A 12169-nucleotide genomic window follows, 5' to 3' on the forward strand; every position below is an offset into this window, starting at 1 on the left:
AGCCTTGTCAAAGACTGGAGTTTCTGTGAACTGAAATCAATGCCACATTTAGCTCTCCTCTGTTCCTTTGGCACCACACTCTACTGCAGCCTACAACAGACCACAGAGCTCCAATTACTAGAGTATTTTCATTACTTAAATTCTGTTAGATCATACAAAAGGTAATATAATTCATGTGCATGCCAGGAAGCTTCTGTCAGGTAATCTTAATTTGTCATTCAGAAGTAGACATTTCGAGCTGTCTCCACCTTTTGAAGAGAAGGAGCCTTGATACCTCCAAGGCATTTTTCAGGCAATTATTTTGATGCCATCAGAGACAAGCCATGGGACGACTATACACCCAGATACCAGTTCTGCACCTTTGGTTCCTTTTCCAATTGCCTAAAAATTACAGCAAGACAACTGTTGGAAACAGTTTAGGAAAATGGCATCTTGTTTCGTACATGTGACCTCTATTTTGTTAGCCTGAATGCATAAAATCCAATCAAAAGAGGTAATTAAAAAGCTATTAAGACCATTGCAAAGGCATGGCTTTATTCCAAAGAACAGGATTGTAGATTGTGCCTGCCTCATGAGAACGTGGTTTTTTTTTTTTTTTTTTAATCAGGATACAATTGTTGTCTTGTCAAACCTCATAAAGCCACAAAAGAGGGATTTTGGTGAGCTCAGAGAGGTTGGCCTGTGCATGTCAAAGGGTAAAATTTTGCTGAAAACCATTCAGTTCCTCCCACTACAGTGGGAGTCTTGGACTGCTTTTCTCTGTCTTCATCAAAGAACTGCAGCTCAGATGAGCCTGTGTCTTGGCCTTGCACAACTGTACTTCTTGCCTAAAAAAAAAAATTATGCTGGTGTTTTGAAAAATACTGCTTTGGGGTCCATTCCTGGCTTCTTAATGACCATTTGAAAACTACTTTTCACTCAGTTGAACTATGGGTTTATTTTAATGCCCCCAAAGGACCTTTCACCTATATACAACTGCTCTGGGGTCACTGAAATTTATTAGGAGTTAACTGGTACCCCTGTGAGCAAAAACAGGTCCCTGCTGGATGTTTGCTACTTTGCAAAAATAGGTTTTATGCAATACTTATTGGAAAAAAAGAAAAGACAAGAAACCACAACAGGATGAAGTCAGCTGTAGGACAGGCTTGGAAAATGAAGGTGTATGATGAACTCTACTCAAAAGGATAGCAGCTGTTGGATGACAAATACACATGGTCTTACCAGCAGCCTGGCAGCTTCCCAGGCTCAATGATACATCATCCAGTGCCACAAGTCCACAGTCCCAGAAGCTTTTACACCAGCTAACAAAGACAACCTGCAACAGAGGAAGAAAGTTTTAGATACAAAACCCGGCACTATTAAGAGTCTGCAAAGTTAAGTGTTTTTTCCAAATGCACAGCTAATTTTGAAATCTACAGAACAGGAATAATGAATCTACTTTGCCTTGGCACATTCTGCCAATGACTGAAATGTCATTTCCAGTCAGGACTAAATGTATGCTTTGAATCTAAAGAAAATATTTTCTCACTTTTGTAGGCAAATTATGTATATTTCTATGTAATTCCCATTTTACTAGAGTATTTTTTTATCTCTGAGAAAACATGACTCACTGAGGTTGTGTTTTTTTCTTGCCCAACACCCAACATGAACAGCTCAAATACCTTCAGCTGTCTTATCCTGAAAACTAGGAGGTTTTATCCATGGAAATAAATTTGAAAGAGTAATGCGGAGTTATGGACAAGAATGGCTGTGGGAAAATGCAAAGAATAATAGAGATGAACTGAAACTACTACACACAATGGTATTATTCATAAATGATTCAGTGCCATGACATCGTAGAGCAGGAGACTTTAAATATTATGTATAATTCACAGTGTTCATCTGAGTTTGTGAAGATTAATAAAAACATCCAAGATCATTGATTTGAGTAAACATTAATTCTGCCATGGAAAATACAAATCACTAATGAGATAGTAAAATAAAATGTAAAGAAACTCTAAGACTCTCAGTTGCTCTTCTGCCAAAGCTGACACAGATCTCTTTGAATTACAGAAGACACATTAGGATTTATTTTGTGAAAATACTGCCGGCGGTTTTCTTGGCCTAACTACTCCAAACCATCTGTCTGACCACTGGGGTTGTGACCATAATTTTGGAGGACCTTTTCAAAACAATTCCTTTGTGTTTAGTTCTATTCTAGTGATTGCAGATGGATTACTGTCACTTCTAACTGTTTAATCTTCTGGACAACACCTCAGTTGCATATTTGAGGTTAAATGCTGACTGACAAGTTTCATGTGCATACAAAAAAGCATTCAAAAGTTGTTAGAGCATTATTTAGTATGTTCTCTTCTAGTAGGCTTGGTAATACCTTCAGTATGATACTTACATGATATTTTGCCAGTTTGTTTTGCTATGTAGTATTTATTGAATCATTTGCTTATAATAACAGTAACTACACCAAAAACTTAGAAGCATGTATGCATTCTGCTGGCCAGGGTGGAGCAATTTTTGAAACTCTTCAATTCAGTGCTACCAATCCTGATTATTATTGACTATCTGTCTTGTAAACTGCCACTGGTATGGAGTTAAAGAGTGCCCCTGCACAGAATGCAAAACTGCTCAGCATATGCTGGCCTAAACCTCACACTTTGTTTTGTTCTTTTCTTCCCACTGTAGGACTGTATCTTAGCCTCAAGGTTTAACAGGAAAATTTTTTTTTCATACGTTATATGTTCATTGTCAGGACACAGGGGCAATCTTTTAAAAACAGTAGCATCTCTTGGAAAAAAAGCATAAAATAAGCGTAAAATAAGATACAGACATTGAGTGAATATCATTTACCAGAATTTCAATAAATGCATTCTGGTGAACATTTGTAATGAACTAAAGACATATTATAGCCTTAAATCCAAGAATCTTCAGAAACCACACATGTAAGGGTGAAGTCAGTCCCCATTTGTAAAATAACATTTCCACACTGTGGAGTCATGTTTTAAGCAATGCTTTAGCATTGACCTCATTTGGACTAGGATTAAGTTCTTTATTCTTAGATTGCAGTAATTTGTTCCATACGAGGTATGTAACTACCCACTGGATCCTGGAGAAAGCCCTCCATTTAAAAAGCACCACAACAATAACTATGGTCTCTCAAAGGCCATTGAACCAGTAATCTTTGTACAACCAAAGGATTAATCTGATTCAGTGACACTTGTAAACTTGTTCAGCTTTGCCATCTGTAGCTTAAGCTTCACTAGTTTTCCACTTGATTTTTGTGGTGTTGAGGGACACACTGCCATGAGCACACTCTGTAATTTCAGGGATGAAATGACAAAGTCTTCTACTTGGGAGTGCAGAGTTTTCAGTATTGGCTATAGCAAATCTACTGAAATTGTTACAATCCCCTCAATTTATTTTGTTGTTACATTCTTGATTTAGTTTTAGGCAATGGAGTAGAAATTACAGGTCAAATTATTCACTCTTCTTCTGTTTTAAATATTCTTCTCTGTCATAAAGCAAAATATTTGAGTATTTGAACTTTACCTACCAAAATTGTATCAACTTGGATTTACTCAACTACTCATTTTCACAGAGTCAGATCTCTGAATCCTTCCTACAGTCTCAATGGAACCAATCTCAAGTTGCTTTGCATTTGTTCTTGTTTTGAATTAAAATATTTGCTAGGTCAATTTTTCCAAAATAAAATCTTATGACTTTATCTCATGCCTTGGAGAAGACAATAGAGGATTCTTTGTGCTGAGCTTTTTTTGTCATAAAGCATGGCAGATGAACAACATACTGATTGCTTCAAGCTAGGTAACAGAGATTCCTAGACTCACATGCTATTTTGGATGCTAAATTAAAAACATTATCCAGTGAAATCAGTTGTTGCCTGTGTTACTGAAAATAAAACATATTTCTCATGTCTCTTTTTGTTCCGATAACAGGACATAACTAGAGCATCAGTTTCCTTCCAAACCACTGCACCACCTTAGAAGCTGGTTTGTTTATCTTGCAGTGCCCAATCAATGGTCCTGGCCTTCAGTCTCAAAATATCAATAATCCTTTCTTAGCACTTATTCTGGATGATATGAGGTATGTGCAATGCCAGATGAAAACAGCCAGTTGAGCAAGCTTCTGCCAAGACACCATATTGGGTTGTGCTGCTGATACTGGGTGATGTAGAAGGGACTTCTCATCCTTAGCACTCAGCGACTCTACAAGGAGTTAAAACTCACATATAGATAAAGTTAATCTGCTTTTAGAGGAGAAGAAATAGGAGGACATGCAGTAAGGTACCTTCAATGTAAGGAAGGATAATGGGGAAGCTTGCTATAGGAGGTTTGGTGGGAGCTGGACTGAGAACAGGAGAAAAGGAGATCCCTATGTGTTCCCTTGGATCCCTATATGTTCTCTGTGTTTTCTTTCCTCCTTGTTTATCACAGAACATATACATCTCGCTCAATTAGAGAGCCAGATCAGCCAAACAGAAGAAAAACATGAAAACAGCACAATCTGGTGACTTAAAAGCAAGGTAATTTATCTTTTCCATCCTAATGAATATTCCTAATTTAAAGGGCACACTGTAAATCTGTGTAGACACAAAACTCAGTCTGTCACTTAGACACATTTAAAGTACAATTTCCTAAAGAAGAAGAACAGTTATAGTGGAATCAGAGGTGTTTATTTTTCTGAGAAGCTACTGTTGTAACTTCCTCACAGTGACACAGTATTATAAAATTTTTAAAAAAATTTGAACACTAGAAACAAAAGTGTGACCTGACAGGAAGAAGCAGTCAAGATGTTTTCACACAAGACAGGGAGCCTGACTTTTCAGTCAGTTATGCATAAAGAGCTTACATATAAGCATGTAAGCCAGGGACTGACCACACAGGGGATGGGAAAACTATTTTAACTGTCTCAGGGCTTTTCAATACAGATGTTTTATGTGTAGACCAAATTACTCATAGCTAGCTTATATAAAACTAGTTTTTAAGTGGCTTCTATTTCTTTGGCCTAAACAGTCAGAAATTCATTTATCAAGAATTCAAGTAAGCTATTACGCCAAAATATGAACATCTGCAAGCTTCTGTCATTTAAAACAGATTGATTTAAAATGGCACCCGCCAAGCAAGTTCAGTTTCTTGCCATGTAAATGCAATGGGCTTCTATGGGAAAAATAATGTAATATGAAAGCTTCTACATAAATAATTGGATAACACTGGTAATAAGCTTGTGACAGTTGAACAAGTATTTTTGAAAACTTTTCCTGTCCGAGGGCTGAAACAAACAATGAAAGAGAAACATAAAGCTGACAAAATAACCTAGTGCCACAGGCTGTTTATCCTACATCTCTTCTTGCTGGATTGCACAGCCTAGTAGAGAACAGTGCCTGCACGCAAATATATACAGGACACTGATATTCTCATCTGTCCCCAACCACCCTCACAGATTTCCACAAATCTACTGTAAGGGCTCTGTCTTTATTCCTGTCAAACAGTTTCCTGTCCTTTAAGGATCAGAGATACCAAAAGAAGATGTCTAATATTTCATGCAACATATCACCTTGCTTAGCAACTGTGAAGATGCAAGCCATTTAGGCGCTGCTTCCTAACCTGAGTAACTTTTTCAGTTTCCAGTATGCTGTTTCCGTAACCATGTATCAAGCACCATAGGAACTGAGGTTCCCACTTAGCAGCACTATCCTGCTGTTTTCAAACTAACTCTACCATTCTTATTTTAGGCATTTCTGGTGACTGTTCTTCAAGAAGTTTTTATTTTAAAAGGTAAGGGAAGGAATGACAGGACTGTTCTATAAAACTGCAGCTAATTCCAGCCTCTTTAAGATCACCTTATTGTGGGAAGACTGATAAACAGTACCAAACAGTACCAAAAAACTCTTATAATTGACACAAGTGTGAGTTTTTCAAAGGATGAGAAGGAGGACAAGGAGGAGAAGGAGCAGGAGGCGGAAGAGGTGAGGATGAGGATGTCTGCCCTGCTTCAGTTGGCACCTGACTGGAGAACTGTGTTTTTCACACTAGTGACTTGATCACAGAGATCTAGGGTTTCATTGTTTATCCAAGATTAGTTTAGTCATTCACCTGTGACTTTGGTGGATAAGCAGGAAACACTGATTTCTTGCCAGCAAAGAGAAATAAATGCTAGAGTAATTTAACATTGTGCATCACCATGGTGATGATGTGAGAAGAAAGGTCCTAAGATAGTCAGATCAAGTACTAGGAAGGCAGAAGGGTGATAATGGATACTTAGGGAAAACAGTACAAGAAAAAAACCAGTACTAAAGCTTCTATATTATGTCCAACCCAAAAAGAGCTGAAGAACTTGCTGAACTGGAGGTTACGACTGGACCACTGTGGTTAGAGTCACTGTGAGGTCTATTTTCCATAATTTTATAAAATGTTTTTTAAAATTTATGTCTACTATTGGCCTCCACAGCATCTTGCAGCAAAGTTTCTCAGTATTGTTCTGAGAAAGTCTTCTCTTCTTTGTTTTAAAACATGTAAATATTCAAGTGCAACACAGAGTCACTTGATTTTCCTTTCTCACAACTGCAACTAAAATTACTTCTGGAGGATAAGAGAAAGTAAACAGATGAACTCAAGTAAAGAGAGTGAGGAAAAAACCACCAAAGAGGAATAAAAGAATACTTAATCAATGAAAAAATAAAAATACAGCCACAGCTAGACAGGATAGTAGAATAGACTGTTAGGCCAATTACCTTTCTGAGGATTTGATTTTGAACTCTTTGAGAGGTTCAAGCACTATTTTACCAGGTAATATTGCAAAAGCTTGCATGATGGATAAAAAACACAGGATGTTTGCTTTCAAAACCTGAGTTTCAGAATGGTAAGCCAAATCTAGCAAAAATGAGCAGAATTAATAAAAGCAGACTCAACTGAACTCAAACCTTCATTTTAATCTAGGTATTTGGACTTCATTGTGAAGTTGCATAAGAGAAATATTTTTCCATGCTGGTGTTTACCCACACACACATGCACACACGCACACGCACACGCGCACACACACACACACACACACATACACACAATATTAAAATGTAGATTCTTGCTTCACAGTTCATGTGAGCTTCTCAAGGATGCAAATGATATGTGAAATTTTCTTCCAGTTAGCTCCTACATTTTCCTGACATGAACTGGCATGGAAGATAAATTTCAGTACATTCAATCAACTGAAAATTATCTATATAATTCAGATTTAGGTTTTCATGCTGCCCTTCCAGAGGCTTATACAATAAACCATGAAGGATTTAAGTGGATTTAATGTCAAAAAATATTAGGATTTTTTCTGCATTTCTTTCTTCTCACACGGATTCCCTGGGTACAGTATAAATCAATATACACTGCATGTGCATACAATCATAGGTACTTACACCAACTAGGAGAGACAGTGCTGCAACTACAAATTAGAAAATCAGGATTTTAAATTCTCTAGCATTATCAGCATGTGTATTTACAGTATGTGCACACACACACACAAATATATAAATATATATGCATAAAACCACACATATATGTATGTAGGTATAGACATTTATGACTTGCTTAGCTGAATCATACCTGCCTAGCCTTTAAAACATTTTATTTTTGAAATGTCATATTAAAGCCAGCTGGCCAGCTTCATATTTCCTGCTCACAGAACACAAGCCATCAACTTGTGCCAGACTGCAGTTAGCTAATTCAAAAAGAACTGGCAAAAACCATTACAGAAACCAAGAACTGAAAATCCGCATCTTTTTATTGTCCTGATGCAAACAAATATGCTGTCAAAACAAAAATGTATTAGATTAATTTTATATATTTTTCAAAGCTTTGGGAGTAGTATTCATAGTAGAAAAAAGATTAAGGATGTGAGTAATTGGTTATTTTATAGCAATTGTTTTCTGGCTGAAAAAATAATTTTGAACTTCAGGACACATTGTCGTTGACTTGGCCAGCTGTTAAGGAAGTGCCAGGAGATTGTTTACTGTTTCCACATGGGCTGACCCAATCCAAAAGTGGCTCCTGGTAACCAAGAAGATGCTCAGCCAAACTACTGTGCATGCCTACAACTTCTTACCATCCAAGTCCACCTATGATACATCTCAGAAAAAAATAAAATAGGCACATCAGTCACTATGTGTGTATTAGAGGAAAGGTGGCAGCCCTATCTTATTTTGAGACCACCTCTCTCAGCTGAAAGACTGTTTTTCACTTTTCTAAACATTGCCAAGACACAATGATCTCAGCTCAGATTTTCCATGCTAGGTCCTTGCTACAGCCTTGTTTTGGAAGATTTAATCCAAAACAGTTCCATCATTTCCGAGAACAAGTCTAGGAAAAAGGGCTTATTTTGCCCCTATTAAATGAAAAAATTCTGTGAAAAGCTTGAGCACTCCAAGGCTTTGGAGTAGAAGCAAAAGAGTGTCAGGAGTCTGATTTTTATGCCAGTGCTATCTTTTCTGTCAAGTCATTAGTTTTTGAGAAGTTAAAATTTGTAAGAAATGGGACAAGCAGAGCAAACAGAATGGAACATGAATAATACTCCATGGAAAAAAAAAAATGGATTGTCCAGAGCTGAGAGTAAGATGAGGGCTGGGGTGGGGGGCAGAGGGGTGGTTCACTGCCTATGGGACTGGTTAGATAAAATAAAGATGCCTCAGTGATGATGCACGGGACACAAGGACAGGTGGCAGGAGACAGGACAAGAGAGGTCAAGCTTCTGTCATGTCTCTCAGCACTGTCTCCCTCCAGAGCCAGAAGTGTAATCCCTTACTTGCTGCTTACTACCACTCCTTTCTACCAGCCAAAACACCTCCACAGCTGCCTGACACTGAAATGAGTGGTTTTTGCCAGCTATTTCACTACTAGGCAGACACATCTTCACAGATAACCAAAGTGAGTGTTTAGACAGTGCCACACAGTAATACTTTTTTTCCTTCTGTTGCCTTGGAAAAGAAAAAACAAACAAAATAAAGCATGGAAAGACTTTTAAAAGTATTAAAGTAGAAGAGCTGGTCATGAGATTGCAAGGAAAAGCCAGAATCAAGTTCACTGTGCAACTTCATTTAAGCCTACTTCTAAATATTACCAGCAGACAGCCTGTAACTACACCAGGTTTTCACCCTCTGCCTTAAGCAGACATGCCTTAACTTTGGCAATATTTGTCATTTTAATGCTACCTTCCCATCTGTAAACACACCTTGATGTACTTTTCCATTTTAATATGTTTCAGAACTTCACCCATTTTCTTGTGCTTATCTAAGGAAAACCTTGTTAACTGAACTCCCTGTCAAATACATAGTTATTTAGCTAAGGGGTGCCTGATTTATGGTTTGCATAGTTTTTCTCCCCCTCCTACACATCTTCAGACTCAGAAGCAGTGAGGCAAGCTTCTTCACAATTTTTTTACATATCCTGACTTCTAGGAAAACAAAAATTGTTCTTCACAAATTCATGCTAGAAAAGATTTTCCATGTAAATGTCTGATGCTAAAAATCTGCCACCTCCAAGGCTGTCAACCAGTCCTAACAGTCATGCTCAGATGTCATCACTACTCATGAAGTTGATTATGCTACTAAACCCTTCCAGAAGTAATAAAGAAATACCTCAACAGGAGATGATGAAAGTAAATTATAAGCTTGCTATTTTAACTTCTCTGCAAGTATCTTGGGATGATACTATGAGAAACTTTTCTAGTATGCACTTGCTGAGCACTAATACAATTCTTTTTCTATTCTCTAACACTCAAAAGGGAATTACAAATTCTGTTATGTTTTATGGATATAGTACGTAAAAAACCCATTGAAACTTTAAGATATCAGGTATCTGATAGAAAACACTACTCAACAACTGGGACCGAAATTTTAAACATAAATTTGGCTCTCAACACAGTTAGGCATCTGGTTTTTGGAGACCTTTTATGGTCAGTAACTACTGTTATTTCAAAAACTAATTTGTAGTGGAGAAAATATTTAAGATGTTTGTCTTTAATTTAGAAATACTTAGAGTTGCAAGACAAGCTTCCATTCAAATGTTCAACATATTTTCACACTCTGGTCAACATGCAGTGATCCATCTGGTTCTCCATAGATGACTCATTGATAGTGAAAATCTGTTACAGAAATCAGGATAAATACAGAAGTAGCACTTACAGAAATCTGTGTAAAAGTCAGTCTTTGAAAAAAGAACAGAGATGCATTACAATGGCTTAAGGACTTACTGAGGAGGTGATGTCAGGTACCAATGTGTTATTAATTTGCTGAGATAACGTAATGACCTCTTCAACAAGACACTGCTAATTCTTCAAGTCCATTGCTCTCATTTACACTGACTTCTAGTTTCATATTGTAACCCAGCAGTTGATTTTAGGGAAGGAAGATAAGCTCCCCATTTTGATCAGAACTTACCAGTACTTTTTAGACTAATTAAAATCTGCAATTGAGTGCAATGATGATATGACTCACATAGGAGACAAGCAAACAAAAATGAGAGGATGTGGAGCATGCTGAGAAACAAGACTCAAATGGCTTTTGTTAGAGCTCCTCTGGTGAAATCTCCAGCTAATGCACTTTGCAGGTATAGCTCACTTAGGATTAATCCTATAACAAAAAAGTCTGAGAAGGCAAGGAAAATCTCCTATCAGAATGCGGAGAATTTGAAGAGTCTTACCTTGCAAGGCATAGGCTTTTTGAAGGAGATTTCAGCTTGAGTCCAAACTCCCTTTGGAGAGTCCAAGACAGACCAGATTTTCTCTTGAACAACATGATTCTCCTCAAAGATATAAACTGCAAGAGTGCCACTCATCTTGAAAAACCCATATAAGGCATAATAAAAACGCAGACAAAACTGCAAGTTTCCTGGCAGGGTCGGGCCATACAGACGTCCAATGTAGCCAGGCTGTGATGTAAACTTTGTGTTTGCCAACAAATAGTAGCCTGCAAGACAGCAAAATTATTATATTTTAAATGGTATTAGCACAGCTGATTTGCTACTAAAACAGCTTCTGTTATTGCATCAGACTAGGGTTATAAAAACAGTTCCAACTGTCAAGAAATAGATTATCACACTCTGACAGAAAATAACCATTTTTTTCCAAAAGCATCCTGTCTGCTTCTAGCTAAATTGGCACATGTCTAAGTTACCAGAAATTAGCACTTATCAAATTTATCCTGAAAAATTCCCTGGCTTGCTGGCCTCACTTGAAAACTAGCCTTTTCAGGGTTACCACTGTGAGACAAAAAAAAAAAGGAGGGTGGGGCACAAGGCCTATTATTCCCTGCATCAAGTATAAAGAACTGAGACCTTAGTGCATATGATTAATAACCATGAATACACGAAGAAATGTCTGAATTTCAGAACTTATTGACAGTCTTTCCACCATGTAATTGTACTACACAATATTTATGTTTTCCTTTTAAAAAAGCCAACTATCCTAACCCTAGAAGAGCTAAATGACCACTTTTTCTCTCTAAAAACAATGCATTAACCTATTATTACATTTACTTCCACATTTCTTTGGATTCATCCCTCCAGCAACTACAGAGCAGTACAGTGAAGATACTCTGATTTATGGCCCTGTCTGACTACTCAATAGGTGACCTTCCTACTCTACACATAAGTTCCAGACAGGACTGAGCTGTGAGCACTGATTTTTAATGGCAGAGAATTGCACTGAGGCAAGCTAACCCTTGTGCCAGTGATATTACTTAACAGAGAGAGCAATGATACAATAGGTTAACCTTAACCTTTTATACAACATTTATATATAGTTTGGCTCTTCAAGGAGAAAGCAGTTTTGATTCACCAAATCCAGTAGTGTGATCTCCTGCTCTATACACATTGCGCTTCACTTTCACTCTGCTCCATCCTGGGCCATCTTTGTCATCTTGGTAAAAATTACACAGATCTTCCTCGAAATTGCAGCCTGCAGTGGCAGGATTGAAAGGAGCTCCTAAAACAAAGATGCATATGTTCTGTTAGGATGAGTACAGTGTGATATACACAGGTTTGATGCAGAAGGATGCCAAAGCCCACTTTGGTTCATCTTGCTTTTCTTTACCGAAGATAAGCATGTGCTAAGATGTTACACATATATAGTGCAGTGCCATGATGAAACCAAACTATCAAATTTCTATTGCAAGTTGGTC

At 37.5% G+C, this 12169-nt stretch overlaps 1 protein-coding gene across 2 annotated transcripts in view; it reads right to left on the reverse strand.

Annotated features, from left to right (window-relative positions):
• MAMDC2 (MAM domain containing 2) overlaps nt 1–12169 on the reverse strand; it is a 54967-nt gene that overhangs the window by 4655 nt on the left and 38143 nt on the right. For both annotated transcript variants that reach the window (XM_084225616.1, XM_084225617.1), the window contains exons 8-10: nt 11827–11973; nt 10692–10957; nt 1222–1315 (exon numbers count right to left, since the gene is read on the reverse strand). In XM_084225616.1, coding sequence (XP_084081742.1) covers nt 1222–1315; nt 10692–10957; nt 11827–11973 — 507 coding nt within the window. The remainder of the gene's footprint in view (nt 1–1221; nt 1316–10691; nt 10958–11826; nt 11974–12169) is intronic.

This window comes from Fringilla coelebs (genome assembly GCF_963513975.1).
Source record: "Fringilla coelebs genome assembly, chromosome: Z".
NCBI classification, from domain to species: domain Eukaryota; kingdom Metazoa; phylum Chordata; class Aves; order Passeriformes; family Fringillidae; genus Fringilla; species Fringilla coelebs.